The sequence below is a fragment of the Aythya marila genome, assembly GCF_965140915.1.
Source record: "Aythya marila genome assembly, chromosome: 1".
NCBI lineage: Eukaryota > Metazoa > Chordata > Aves > Anseriformes > Anatidae > Aythya > Aythya marila.
Window position 1 is genome coordinate 66,632,897 of NC_139042.1, and position 15,709 is coordinate 66,648,605.

General features: G+C 42.2%; 1 protein-coding gene across 1 annotated transcript; it reads right to left on the minus strand.

Annotated features, from left to right (window-relative positions):
• Positions 1–1,976: 1,976 nt before the first annotated feature.
• LOC309878576 (interleukin-1 receptor type 2-like) lies at positions 1,977–14,005 on the minus strand. Its single transcript, XM_082761255.1, has 9 exons — positions 13,981–14,005; positions 12,111–12,241; positions 11,740–11,998; positions 9,254–9,428; positions 7,992–8,166; positions 7,271–7,336; positions 6,196–6,331; positions 3,935–4,080; positions 1,977–2,610 (listed from the first exon to the last, which is right to left on the minus strand). The coding sequence occupies exons 2-9, from the start codon at positions 12,187–12,189 to the stop codon at positions 2,483–2,485; spliced, it is 1,164 nt and encodes a 387-aa protein (XP_082617381.1). The 5' UTR covers positions 12,190–12,241; positions 13,981–14,005; the 3' UTR covers positions 1,977–2,482.
• Between the last annotated feature and the right edge of the window lie 1,704 nt (positions 14,006–15,709).

Here is a 15,709-nt window from a genome sequence, read left to right on the forward strand (position 1 = left end):
ATCTACCCGTAAAACATTTACATACTGTAGTTTATTTGAACAAGTCTAGCTATCATGAAAGCCTTCAGAAAATTACTGTACCAATAGTTAAAGTGGGTATCACTTCATTAAAGAGTAAATCTTTGTCTCTTTACATTCCCCTTGTATTCAAGACACCATTGAGTATGTAGGAGCAGCTCTCTGCATGCCCAATTTTTATCTCATATTCACATTTCCTTCTCCTTCTCTAGTGTGGAGGAGGATCTGAGGTATTTAACTTTCTTTTGACATCAATACTCCATATACAAAACGGTCTACTTCTTTTCCACTACTTAGTGTAATCCAACCCTGCTCCTGCAGCCAGATGTGTTATCATGCTACTCTGGGAGGATATAGATGGATGGGAAGAGCAAACCACATTTTGAAAGTTTATACTTATTGTCAAACCTATTTTGTTCTCTAGTTATAGAATAACAATTGCTGGGAAAAAAAAAAAAAAAAATCAGGATTCCTGATGTACCTAAAACTTTCTCTTTTTTTCATGTTCCTTCCAACTATATTCAGCATTTTTCTTCCTTCAAAGAACAAATATCCAAGTAGGCTGACTTTTTTCGACACATTCAGCCACATTTTTGCATCTGCCCATAAAATCTATGTATCGTTTCTTGTCATCTTTAACTTCCTGCACTTGGAAACAATAATTCCTGTTGTCTTGTCTGGTTGCCATTGACACAAACCATGTCAGAAATTCAACTCCTGTATCTTTTCAGCAAACATTTAGAATGTATAAAGGGAGATTTTGTCTTAAATTTCATAAGTTGTGAAAGTTTTTGCTAATAGCCTGAAGGGTTTCCTAATTCAAGCCACATCCTAGTCTTTAAAATTCTTCAAATATTTCTTGGGCTAAATTCAGAACCAGCTGTAAGTGGAGGTGGAAAGGAGATTGACAATGGCTTCTCCCAGATGTCTGAGAGTAGTTCATCTCTCTGGTCTGCAGGACTACGCACAATTCTAACATTCTTACTTTACAAAGTTGTTTCTTTAGAGCCAACATTTTTCCTGATTATTTTTTTCCTGATTATTTTTTCAAAAAACCTCCAGGCTGGTTTTCCTAAAGAAACAGCTTTTTCTTCAGTGTCTGTGAGAGGTGTCAGTTATGGATCTGTAACAAACTAAACCTTAAAACTGGATCTCTTCCCCTTCAATACAGATGAAGACATGCACTATGTACGATGGAATTATTTCTCCGCTATCTGCTCGGAAGAGGAAGTAACCAAGGCATTCTACTCATTTTGATCCTCAAAGTACAGCATGGTTACTTATTTATTTATTGCTCCCTTCTGATTTATGTCAAGACTTGAATCCAGTTACACTAAACTAAATAGGCACCATTCTGCATCGTGATTAATCAGACTGCGTACTTCAATTCAGAGGATACATGGTTCCCAAACCTACACCAGTCTGAGACTGGTGCAGACTCATTGTTTACAGGAATCTATTCCAGACTTTTATACTTATATCAGAGAGAAGGAGACATCCAGCAATAAAAGTTAGAAGCACAGAAGGGCAAGACTGTATCTTATTACTGGTAATCTGTTGAATCACTTCCAGGAATAAAATTTTATTACTACTAGTCAAATGACTTTCAAAACACTAAAACATCCTCCAAAATCTTTTCTTGGCAAAGATAACAACATGTTACAGCTGCCTACAGTTCTGTAGCCATGAGATGTTTGTAGAAAAAACAGAAACAAATTCTCCAGTGTACAATTATCTGTTACGCTGAGGTAGTTATCTCTGGGAGAGGGATATTCTGAAAACACCCATTTAAGCAAGGAATAATCCAAGTGGTTAAAAAAAAAAAAAAAAAAAAAAAAAAAAAAAAAAAAAAAAAAAAAAAGAGGGAGAGAGAGATTTTCTGTGGAAAAGTTCATAGAAGTACCGTTGTCATGACAACTGAATTTGGCTCTGGAAAATGGAAAAAAAAAAAAAAAAAAAAAAAAAACAGCTGTTTTGTAGACTGAAGAAACATAAACTGAGTTTGGGTGCACAAGGAAAATTCTTATCACTCTGGTGTGGAATAGCTCTTCTGGAGCAAGCTTTCTTAGTTTCTGTTTTTTAGGTTCTAGTTGTTTTGTTTTGTTTTGCCTTCTTTCAAAGGATAAGGCTATTGAATTTACAAAGGGTGAGACCATCTCTTTTTTCTTACCATTCTTCTCATAACAAGGGCACGTACCTGGGACACCATGTTTCAAAATGCTACAAACCACAGCCTAGGTGCAAAATAATAGAAGTGAGTTTCCTGCATCTAGGCAGCATTTTACACAAACTTGTATTTCTAATTTATTCAGATCATGGAAGACATGAAGAAGAAGAAAAAAGCTGATATACATCCATCCGGTGAGAAAGCAGTACGTCTAGCCTGAAACATCTCTCTGAGTCTCAAGTGGAAGTCAGCCAGGCTGAATTTTTCACTGCTGGCAGTTGGAGAATAAAGCAGATCTTAAACCTTTGCTATCATGTATCCTTTATCAGCTCTCTTCTTCCAGCACTTGTGTACACATATCGCCCCTAAGATGACACAGGCCAATGCGACTGGAATCACTGCAATGTACCAGGACAAGCCAACAGCTGGAAAAGTAAAGAAATGAAATATTGTCAGAAAATTTAATTCTCTACGTTCAAGGAAGAAGAGGAGAAATCACATAAAAAGGATGTCTGCAAATTAACCTTCCAGCAGGGTTGACCACTTGCAAAAGGAACAGGTCTATTGATTCAGTGCTCTGGGAAATGGGTTTGTCGAGGTGGGAGGAAAATATTGGAAAACAATAGAGGGTGAGAATTTAAAGTTCAGTCCTCCTGTGTACATGTGGCTCTTCCCAGCCCCTGCTCAGAGTGGCTACGTGCTTTCCATCTTAATTCAGTTAACACAGCGACAATCCAAGCAGGAAATAAAGGCACCACATGGAAAGGGAGTACATAACAGCTAGTCTGCTCTCAAGCGCTATGAAGAATTTTCTCATACAGACCACCCGATAAATTACTAATGATCAAGCCAAGACTGTGAGCTTCTTCCCAAAATACACCTAGCTTCCAAGACAAGCATCTGTCCAGACCATTTTGGATTATGCTGGCCTACACCAGTTCATGGACTGCCTCCCCTTTAGCAATACCTGTATAGCTCACAGAAGACACGAGCAGCACATCATCTAGCTAAATGAGTACAAACCCCTCATCATAGGATGCTAGAGTGAGTCATGAGCTATAACTCATAATGAAGACTGTAAATGTTCATGTTCCTTTCTAAGATTATATGAGCAAACTTTGGTGATTCATCAACGTCACGCAAAGAAACAATTAGCATTGCTTCACATTGTTTTTACAGCTGCTTCTTAGCCAGTGGTCTATCGCACTGCAACATTAAATGCGCTAAGTGTAGGGCTTCTCTTCCCATTGCTAGAAGCCAAAATAACAACACCCACCATAATTTACACCTCTTGTTATTTTGGCAACAGTCTGTGCACAAGGAGAAGGAACACTCTGATCTTTATTCTGCTATTGTCTTTTTTTTTTCCTACTTTCTGAGGAGCTGGGGTTGATCTGGCCCCGTTACACCCGATGAGAGTTTGCCAGTAGTCTCACTGGAGCCATCATTTCACAAAGCATATCTAAATTTGAGCCCTAGCCAATGAACAGATATATACCAGCACAGATCTTTTCGCTTGTGGAAAATGTCAATAATCAGCCCACAAGATGTGTTCATTGTGAACAGACTATTCTAAAACACTGTGCATGCTAGGTCTACAATTGAAAGAGGCAATCAGTTTTTCCCAGGTAATAATCCAGTTCAATACTAACTTGGAAAGTGTAAACGACTTTGATGATAATTCAGTTTTAGAATAACTATAACAATTATAGAATGTTTGTCCCCCAAATAAGCAGTCAAGCTCATTACCTTCCTGCTTGACCCTTGTTGGCAGTACTTGGGATCCATATCTGTTCTGTGCCAGACACTTAAAGTCTGTATAAAAATCCACTTCTTCGACAGATTCAAAAATCAGTGGCACTTCAATGAAGTTCTCACCATTTTCTGTGGTTTCTCTGAAAGAAAAAGAAAAGTCACATGTCAATTCATTTTCTCTCTCTGATATGTTCTTTCTAACAGCATATTGCAAGGAAATGCATTGGATATTTGCTCATCTCTGACTAGCCTCTTTGCATTACAGGACACCTGTGGCTTCCAGACCAGTTCTGCCAGCTCTTTGAGTCTCCGTTCCTCTCAGTACCCTTGCTGCACTCCAGAATATTCTTTTTCTCTAAGATCTTTATTTGTCTTGCAAGAAATAAAGAAAAGGGAGGGAAGAAATGCAGAGAGAGTTGTGTATAACTGAGCTCCCCACAGAGGATCATGGAAGGATCTAGTTCCTTGCTTCTGACCATCTATTAGTTTCTGAGACTAATTGTTACTATCAGCTGGAAGAGTACACACAGAGAACATAAATCTGGAAACACTCACTTAGCAAACTGAGCCACCATACCTGCTTATCATTCACCTCAAATCTAGATTTCAGTACAAGGAACTGCCTAGAAATTTTCCAGCTGACTTTAACCTGATTGTTTCATGAGTGCAACTATTTAAAAGTGGTTTTCTAGGTGCAAATACTGTCTCTTGATACCTTTTAGTCACTGTTGGAGAAGCTGTCCAGCTGCTTTGCAATGACTTGTTCATGAGTCTGCTATGTATTGCAGCAATGGACTTCTCCGGGGTCAGTACCGCAGGAAGGTAGCAACATGGCAGTGAGTGCTTTGCCACAAATTTCTGTGGGAAATACGTTTTCCCTGTGGTATTTGACCTGATATGACTTGCTGCCCTTCTGAGGGCTTCCAGCAGAGCTGGGACATCTCACACACCATGGGCACTGTGTGACCTTGAGATGGCATTGCCTCTTTCCATGTGCAACTATGTAGTAATATTTAATAGTTACATTAGTAATATTAGTAGTAGTGGTGGTGATAGTAATAGTAATAAAAGTCTAAGTACGAAAGCACGTGTGCTGCTCTATTCTAAATCCTGAAGAGACTCTAGCTGTTCCACATAATGTCTTATGTCACTTGACAATGCATTTAAATTCTCTCACTCATGTAAACAACATTATGAATGAATGGTCTAAATCAAGCTGGGGGGAATACCAAAACACAGAAAGACTCAGGAACCCAGCTGAGCTATCATGTTACCTCTGGGTCTAACTGTGCAATAAACTCAGCACGGCCAGGTTCTTATCTGGCACTGAAGCCGCATGGCTGCAAACAGCCCACATCCATAACTGTTAAACACTCTTGTCCCTCAGAACAGGGATGTCACATCCCCAGACCCTGTCATCAATGGTCTCTGCCACATAATAAGTCTTAATCTCTAGCCAGGAGCTGTTTTGGAAGGTCATAGCTGGTGAGGGACCTGTTTGGCCACTAACAGCACAGGCAAAATGCAGAAGCCTTGAGGCATGCAACTATGAGGCAACTCAGAAAACATCTCAAGATGGGGAGAGACAATGGATCAGGGCAAGAGGATGTGGGATATCCTGCCTTCCCTCCCACCAGCATCCCCCCTGGTGCTTCCCTGGCGCCAGCTCTAGCACTCCCTGGGCATCTCAGTGAGTCAGTTTAAATTTTAAGTCACTGACATGAAAAACAACAACCCTAAGGGGAAAACCAACAATAATTAAAATAACAATTTAAAAAAATAACATAAAAGGCAAAAAACATTGGGTAGCTTTCTGTTATCTCAGTGTATTCAGAGGCTCAGTGAAGTATCTGATGAACGCCATAGATAGTGTGGGTGAATGCATGGTGGCATTTCCTTGGCACAGGGCAAGGAGAGTGATAAGAGAAGCACAGGGAAGGATCAAGGCCCATTGCTTTCCGCTGCAGTCTGCTCTTACATCAGCTCAGCTGCCCATGAAACTGTGCTTCAAGTGTAAGGCTCTGAGCTGGGTCATTTACAGTATAACAGGAATGAAATCCAGAGATTAAAAAAAAATAATAAAATCATTCTGCTTGGTATGTTTTGGCTTTTTGTTTGATTGTGTGTTTTCTTAGCTCTGACTTTTACTTTTGGACTCTCCATACCCCATTTCATTACCTGGCATTCATCTAAGAGCCAGTGTAACACTGCAGGTTAAGATAACAACCACAAGAAAACACTTTAGTCTGACTTACTGTCGTTCTCCCTCTGTAACTCTGTTTTGCTTGTAAACCACATCAATGATGGTGTCATTTGCTAACCATTCCACGTCAGTATAGACATGCCTGCTAGGTCCAGCAAATACTTTACAAGGGAGAGTCATCTTGGAGCCTGTTGGTGAAAGATTAAAAAGCACTCAGATACATGTTGAGAACTACCTTCTCTCAGTGAAAAACAACATCTCTGGTGGGAGATCAAGCTCCCACACATGTCAAGCACTGCTACATTCAAAACTGAAGTTAAGCCCCAGATTGTTTTTGATTTAGATGTATTCCTTAGGAGGCAAAAAGGGCACAGTGCGATTTACTGCTCTGGAGCAAGTGCACTAAGCAGCAGTGCAACCTCCCTTGGAGGTGCTGCAGGCAAGGACATTCAGTTCAAGATGGGACCTCTAGAGCCAAAGTGATGATACAAAAATTCAGAATTTTTCTATAATTATTGCTACTCTGAGCTAAGGATAAAAATCCTTCACACTAGTGCATAGCTATTTTATATGGAAAATGCGTGGCTCAATATTTATACAATATTGTTATTATACTGATGGTGATCGGAGGGATATAATATGCTCTGTGGAGCAGATAGGCAAAAAAAATGACTTAATGGTACATTAACAGAAAAAAAAAAAAAAAAAAAAAAAAGTGGCATTTAAATTTAAGAACACTGTGTGTAGAGCATCCATGTTAAAAGAGCTTAGTGTAGAATATACCTGCTCTTCTCTAAAATGAGGAAAGGCAACAGAAATGCACAGTCATAACACGATCTTCAAAGAAAAAAATGAGTTTCTGTCAAGGTACTTTCTAACCGATGACAACTGTCCAATTGAAACATTAAGAAGCAATTAAAAATATCTCCTCCCAAAAGAGTTGGTGGCTCATTCAAAGCCACTGGAAGACCTAGAGCTGTTTGAGGGAATCGTGAGAAGCTGCCTCTCAACTGACATAACCAGTATCAAAAGAACTATAATAATAAATGCCAACAAATTGGACTGTAAAGGAACCTCCTCTAATTTTCCTCTCATTAGATGTTCCCGAAAATAGTGCTGAGCCTTACCAAGAGCAGCTGATGTTGTCTTTTGAGTTGGATACACGATTATGGGGGTAATTCTCTTTTCTTGTTCTGGACAGAGAGAGAGAACGGAGAGTCAGTGCTAGCACCAGGGAAAATCTGGTCATTGCCCGGACCGGTGGAAAGCAGCACTCCATCACCCAGAGGGGTTGGATGTGGGTTAGTGGTGATATTGGTGGTAGGGGGACGGTTGGATCAGGTGAACTGGAGGTCTTTTCCAACCTTAGTGACTCTGTGATGTCCCTTTGAAGCCCGGAGGAGCGGATTTAGGCAGAAGCCTTGGCGAGCCCGGAGGATGCCGCCCGCGTCGCTGTCGCACGGCCGCCCTCTGCTGCCCGCCGGGCGGTGCGAAGCAGCGGCCTTCCCCCAGCCCCAGCCAGGACGGAGGCTCTTTTCTCCCCCAAGCTCCCCAGAGTCATGCACAGTGACCTCCCGCACCCTAGGACGTCGAGGGATGGGTTTTGCCTCCTGCAAGGCTGCTACTGAAGGCAGGGCGAGCGCTGCGGCTAACCACACAGCTGTGCCAGATGTGCCAGATGTGCTATGAGAAATTGCTGCATCACCTCCCAAAGCAGGCACCCCTGTTCTCTCCCCCTGGCAGCACCAAGGGGCTGGATGCAAGCTCCCCTCCTGAGCTTCACTAGCAATGAGCTGTGGCAAAGAGCTTTCTTCAGCGCAGCGCTGTTTTGGGGGGGTCGGTATTTACCCACTGTCTGCAGCTGGATTGTTCTGGTGATCTCGTATGTTACGCCTTCGTACGGGAAAGACATCTTGCAGGTGTAGTAGCCAGAGTCTGTTGGCAATACAGAAGTGAAGATCAGGGAATTCGAGCCTTTCAGAAACACAAATTTTTCACCGTTGTCTTCCAAAGGTAGAGCATCCTGGAGAAATGGCAACAACAGGTATTATGTCCCCAGTAGGTGTGGTTACACCCAGCTCTGCTTTCCCACTACAAATCAGGTTGTTCAAATGTACATCCCTCTTCAAAATGGTCTGGGGCATTCTATGAGGTATGAAGAATTGCTATTTTAATATAGCTATAATAGGCGTGTAAAACTTTTCAGTAAAGCCACATTTTAAGATGGAAAAAATATACCAGGATATTTCCTGAGTCCTCTTATGAATAATCAACTAAGAAATTCTTCTAAGAAAAATAAGTTTTGTGTAAACAGGAAGGTTTTCCTGCTATTATTTTCCATACATGTCCTTATAAGAATAATATTCTAAGGCACTCTTCTAAGACAGATAGATTCTAGTAATCACACAGGCTTTCACCACACTATTACTGACCCTACACAATCTCAGAAACCGTGAAAAATTCTTGCTCTGTATCACTAACACTCACACAAGGGCTGGAGCCCAGCTAAGAGCAGCTATGTTCTTTCTCAGCGAAGGCAGGATAGCTCTTTCTGACAGTTGTTGCATGAAGCACATTGTGGGGAAGGACTTTCGCATAGGTACGTCAGTTATAGCCTGCTCCTGAAGGAAAACCTGAGCAGAGCCACTTTGCTGGCATGGTATTTATCACACCATAGGCATGGCTGTGTGAAACCAGCAGAGGAATGACATCCTGTGTTAAGAAGGATAGCAGCAAGAGGCAGAGCATATGGTCATAGTGGGAGTGTAAATAAAAGCTAAACCAAGGTATGGGGAAAATATAACAAGACTCCCATGCTGTGCAGTGGAGAGCTGAGGATGGTCAGTTTAATTTAACATTAAAGGCAAAACCAGGATTTCCTACTTGAAAAGCCCTGGACTAGCAAGATAGGCAAGAGACCACTGTAAACTTTGATTCAATCTCTTTCCAGCACCTCCACATGTTGTAATCTTCATTATATTATGCTGTGACATAAAAACGCTTGTGACTTTAACAACATGGAGTTCAGGAGAAACAGAAAGCAGAGATAAGTGTTTGTTTACAAAAGGGATGAGATTAGGCTTTGCATGAAGAGAAGTTTAAAGTTCTACCTTGTACCACTTGAGCTCCAGACTGGTTATATTCAATGTAAACTCCCACAGGTCAGGGCAAACAATCTTTCCAGAGGTAAAAGTGAAGAGGACCTGCATATAAGCGATGTCTCGAGCAGCTGTCTTCTCCACAACGGTGAGGTGGATGGACACCTCGGCACAGTAGGAGTTGTTCCTGCGGGCAGAGCGGGGAGATGTGAGCACCCGCAGGTGACAAGGGAGCCCAAATGACACCCTTCAGATCCATGGCAAGTGAGCTTGAAAGCTGGCAGCCATGTGCTCGAGCTGGTTTGAAGCCAGTGAGAGCAGGCATTGAGACTCTTTCTGGTAATTGAGTGGGTGTGAGCTGGATCAGGGTGTTCCTCTCTACACCTGTCTTTCCAGACCTGATGAGACTACCCGGCCTGGTCTGAGAGGTGCCCTCACTTCCACAGCCATCCATCCCTTGATACACAGCCTCTGGTCTGTGTTTCATTCCTCCCAGCTCTGTTTCCCTCCTTAGCCCGTTCTAGGAGGCCAAGACAGAGATCATACCAGGAGGGATCCTGAAGAATCACTGGTACTTGTTTTGGGCACGATCTAAACATATTGCTGACACATGTCTGCCTCAGAGTTCCAAGCTTTCTTTTCTTATTTGTACACAAAGTTTGCTGCACACCCTCAGGCTAAAGCCATGGCTTTGATTTTGCACAGAGGGGCAACGTGTCCATCTGAATAGTGGCAAGTGTGTCACGAACCCTCCACCCATTTCCTTGGAAGAGCTCTTGACTGTGAAAACCCTAACGATTGCAACGTAAGGAAGAAATAAAAAGTTTAAAGCATGTATTAAAATACATCTGCAGTTACTATTGTACAGCTGGTAGGCATTTCTGTGAGTACATATTGGTCTACATAGAAAAGAAGGCCTGAGAGTTGCACAGTATCTAGCTTTTCTTCCCAGCCCCAAGTAGCAATCGCTTCCAGTCACAAGGAGGACCAAAATGGACAAATAACTTAGGGGAGGCTGATGCCTGAGCTGTGTTCTCTCCAGCCTGTGAAAGCCTGCTTCTGTCTTCCCCCAGGGCAGAGCTCAGCCCCTGAAGGGGCCAGCAAAACTAGGCATGTGTCTGTGGGCTGATGGGCTCACACTGCCCCTATGGCACTGGGACCAGTGGAATGAACAAATCCCAAGTTCTTTCTCAGCAAACTAAGAGATCTGTGATACTTTGCTTCCAGCCTCATTTCACAGACTGCTGAAGACATGTTTTCATTTCCTTATGGGATCATATGAGAAGGAAGTACATTTTTTTTTTTTTGTACTCCATTAATCCTGTAATAATGCTAACAATGAAGCTATGCACTCAACCCCTGCATATCTTTCGCAAACAGGTTTCACAGCATTTTGCTATAGCTGGCAGTAACACTGCCACATTTAGAGGCATTGAGGAACTGAGGCAGGAGTGTCCAAAAACAGGATAAAAAGCAGAATTTGCATGACTTCCATATTTACAGCCTTTTCTAATGCTGGCTGCACTACTGAAGTCTTCTCTCCTGCCCCACCATTGCGTTCCCTGCTAACACATAGAAAGGCCAGCCTAATAAGTTGAACGTGATTTATTAATTTGCTTTCTGCCTGCTGTTCTGCAAGGAAAATGAGCTCTGCAGAGGCAGCTCCAGGTGCTGGGATGTGCAGACAGGTATAGACCTCATGGGCCCCACAGCGAGGGAGGTGGACTGGAAGGAGGGCAAGGACCCAGGCGCCTTCTTGGATTTCAGGCCTGAATGGCACTGGTGGTTTTTGCCTTCCTCAGTCTGCCACAAGTCCAGATCCTTGTTCCTCTTTTGAAACTGTACAGCAGGCTGTCAGACCATAAACTCTCAGAAAAAAAATGACCAGTAAGCCTGAAAATAGCCTTGGCTGCAAGCCTGTATTATCACAGGTCTGGTACCAGCCCAGTAAATACACACTGGGTCTCAAGAGACATCTTCCAGCAAAGCCAAAGCAAACAAATTCTGCTTTAAAATGTGCAAAAGAAGAAAAGTAAAGATCAGCGGAAAGGAACAGGGAAAAAGGAAGACACCTCAGAGCCACTCTCTCTTGGTATATGCTTTGTAATGTAATCCAAACCGCAAACAATACTGTCTGCTTCTCTAAAGCTGTGATGTACGGCTTGTATTCTGCAGTGTTCCCTGTCTGCTGCACACCCGTGCTTGCTGCATCCCTGACTGACTTAAAAATAAGCTAGAGCAAACTCTCATGTACACTATTTCCTTGTGAGATCATAGAGTAACAATAGTGTCATGATGCATCAAGATTTCTATATATACATAGAGGAGACACACCATATTTAAAGGTTCTAACTTCCCATGTATTTTCTCTATTAAAGTTGGTGAGGAAATGATCTTATCCAAACCCACTCTGAAGATAAATCAAGATTAGAAGCAAGCTAATATATTTTAGATACAGTCACCTTTTATGTACACTGAATTTTCTTTTAAGTACCTACCTTCTCGTACAGACATACACTCCTGAGTCTTCTTGCCTTGCTGGTAAAAACCAGAGTGCGTCTCCTTTTGCCCAGATTCTTGGATCTTCACCTCTTCCTGATATCATGGTTTTTGAATCATTTTTGTACCATGTGATATTATGGGTCAAGGAAGAAAAATCCAGATGTTTGTATCTGGGGGAAGGGCATTTCAGAACCACAGGTTCTCCATGCAGTTCATAGTAGTGTTGGAAAGAGATGATGTGATCTGGGCAGTTTTCTATATAAATCAGAAACATTTTATCATTACTGCTGGCCAGGCGCATTAAAAAAGAGGGGAGAGGGAGACAAGAAATAAAAATAATAATAATAAAAAAGGAACATGCCCTTACCTGTGCTTTTCCCTTGCTGGAGCCTGAAAGCAGAGGCACCCACTGTGCATGTAAGCAGGACAAAGAAGAGCCCATGCATTTTTTCCCAGAGGAAATGGGAAGGAGAAGACCGAGGGAAAGTGTCTTGAAATCTGAAGGCAAGTTTATTAGGAGACAAAAGATACAATTAAAATACTCAACATTAACACTAGCAGAGTTAATTCCCCTATTCCAAGCACCAGGCCTGGTGATCTTTGGTTCTCCTTAGTGAACAGATGGGCTTCTTCACCCCCAAATTATGGCTTGGCATCTGGCTTGGCACAAACACTTCTGTCATTTTTCTTTCACTCTGGGAGATGCAAACAACACGCCACAAGATGCTGCTGTCCCCATGTGTTTGTTTTGCTTTGTTTTGTTTGGTGCAATAGCTCAGGGTAGAGAAATACAGCTCTGTGTATTTAGCAATAAGAAATGATGGAGGCATGGGCCAGCCACTTCAAGTTGGCTGTAGTGTAGCTTGTTTGGGTAAGCCCAGGAAAGAAGATGCAGCAGAGATTTAGGTCTCTAAGCATTCCCTTCAGTTTTCTGCCAAGGCTGTATACCTTAATTAAATCCTGTGTGACTCCATCTTCCCCACTATGGCTACCAAAATAGGCCAGAAAGCACAAAACCTTGCTATAACCAGAGCCAAGCTCTCCATGTTCCCAACAAATGGGGGAACAACAAATTTGACTCATGCACAGCCACCTTGCAGTTGGTACACAAGTGAGTACAGAGTATAGACACCACAACCATCTCTGAAAACAGAACTATCTGTTGCTGGTCATTCATTAGCTATCATCTGTATTGACCTGGACAGGCAAGCAGGCATCTGTGTACATCACTGGCCACTATTGTCTGCCATAAGATTTCAACTGCTGTTGCTCAGTCAACTGATCACATATTTCAGTACAACATTCAGAAATGCATTACATTTGCTATAGATAGGCATCAGTTTATGCTGTACATAAGTATTTGTGTACATACATAAATACAGTACACATACATAATGCATACTTTTTCCATATTGTGTACAGAAATGCAAATTACATACATTTAACATTAGTCTAATGCTAAGACTGTCCCATTAGATGGATATGAAAGGACTAGACAACTGCTTCAAGTTTTATCCAAGACCAAAAATGTATTTCGACCAGTATAATTCATTCCTATTCATAGGTACTTACTTGCAAACACTCTCTGTGTATCCCATCATGCTCATATTTATGTGATTTTAATCCAAATTTCTCCATGTTCTAATGGCTAAATTTACCTGACATCTGATAGTCTGACTGTAATAACTTATCTCTAACTTATTGTCATCTTTACAGTACTACACAGCCAACCTCTTGCTCAACAAATACAGTTTCATAACCACAGGTTGGCTCCCATACCATGATACATGCAAGCGTTTGGCATGGAGCAGTATCCCCTTCCATGACTATGCCTGGATCAGGAGCTAGTGTCTTCCTTTGCTGCATTAACAGTGCCAATGGGCCAATGGTTCACATGTAATACTCTGTAAAAGGATCTCTTCGGATCCTTTGCCTGATGAAAATACCTGGTTATTTTTGTTCAGAGGTTTCCAGTCCCTTCAGTGTAGTATCTAGCATTTTCTGTAAGCCCCTGCACACCCTAAGGTTTTTAGGGATAGCTTTCATTCCCAGATGTCTATAAGATTCACTTACCTGTGGTTCTGCATCCTTTCACCCATTAGTCTCTCGTGAAAAGATGTAACAATGAAAATTGCTGGTGAGAGCCTTATATAGAGCTTAGCCCAACGGACAGCGGAAATTTATCGCTCGTTGCCCAATCAAATTTGTGTCAAAACCAAATGACATTTTAGACCCACCTTTCTTTCCTTCCGTAGAGTGAGGATGAGAGAAATAGAGACAGGGAGAGAGCAAAAATATGCATTTGGGTTTCCCAAAAAAGGGGAAATGACTGCTAAATATATGACTAAATTTCCCTTTTTCTGACGAATGGCAGTTTACATGCACTCGTGTCTTCACATGACTATTTTACGCTCTACCTAAACCCAAACTTTCTCATGGGTGACAGACGGTGTCCTGCAGCATAGTCAGCAGCTGAACAATTGCACTCTTCACATAATGTGTTTGGTGAGTTTTTGTGTGGACAATATGGCAGGTTTTTCCTCTTTTGTGATTCCTCATATAGCCTGTGAATCACTAATGGGTTTATTCCTCTTTCCTTCCATGACAACCATCTCAGTTTCATGCTTTGCATGAAGGCCATCTTTATGGTGGGGTGTAAGGAATTAACTGATGCAAGCAGGCTACGGTCTCCAGGCTCACAAGCAGAAGGGTGAAAAAATGGGTTTTCAACTGTGGTAATGTTGACCTCTGCCTGTCTAGAAGAGGGCAGTCATGTGAAGGACTTCAGTCTGGAGCAGGACCACAAGTCAGTTTTTCCCGTGCCTTGCCCTGACATGTGATGCCTCCTGCGACCAATCCAGGACTTCTTCCAGTCTCTTTGTCCCTCAGGGACCGGCTGTCATGCACCATGTCACTGCTAGCCCAGGAAGGCACTGTGTGGTGTCCTGCTGAACTCCCAGTACTGGCCTTGGCATGCAGCTCCCTGCCAACAGACCTCACAAAAATGCCTCCTCCCCAGGACTTCACAAACCTCAGACAAGAAGCCCTAGTCTGGAGCGCCAGGATCGCAGCTTGAGGTTAAGGCATCGTGGTGCTGCCACTAACCGAGTAGTGACTCAGAAACAGAAGCAATGCAACCATTGATTGCAGTAAGGAGATACAAATCCTTCATGTACCATTTATTAATTTATCCCTAACATAATTTGTGAACTCTTTATTTAACTACTGTCATCCTCATTTATACTGGAAACCTTAGAATGTTGTTTAAGAGAGGGAAAATTGCCAGTTTTTGAGACCATGCTGCCATTTTCCACAGGGAGAAGAAGCATATAGCTGATGACACCTATTGACATACTGCAGTCTTTGGGGATGTGTCATATGCCAGACAGAAGAACCATCAGATAAGGTGACCAATGTTATCCGATGTCTAAGCTCTACTTCTCTGTGACAGTCTTTTCACATACGCAAGGGAGGTGGGAATCTCTAATGGCAACCCTGGCCACAGGTGCCAAACAAGATGCCAGCACATAAACTCAGACATTTACCAGGCTCAAAAAGAGCAAAACTGCAGGAAATGAGGTTAAATGACTTCGAAACGATCACACCTACCAACTGCTGCAAACACATTCATTGCATTCATTGAATGAAGCCATCTGATCGCAAGCTGTTCAGCGAGCAGCAGAATGAGCATCGCTAGCTCTTCTGGAGATATGTGTCCTTAGCACACACACAAACCCCTCCACTGCAGCCCTTTCAGCTCTCCCCTTATGGCCTCCCCTCACGGCCAACCAATTTCCCTCACACTTCTACAAATTCAGATGCTCTGAAAACATGAAGTGGGCTACAAGATTCAAAGTGAGTTTATAATGCAATGATATGTGCTATCCTCCTTTTAAAAAACTAGACTAAAACCAAATATCTACAGAGTAATGGTGTGGTTGCCAGATAATATTTTTTCAACTTCCC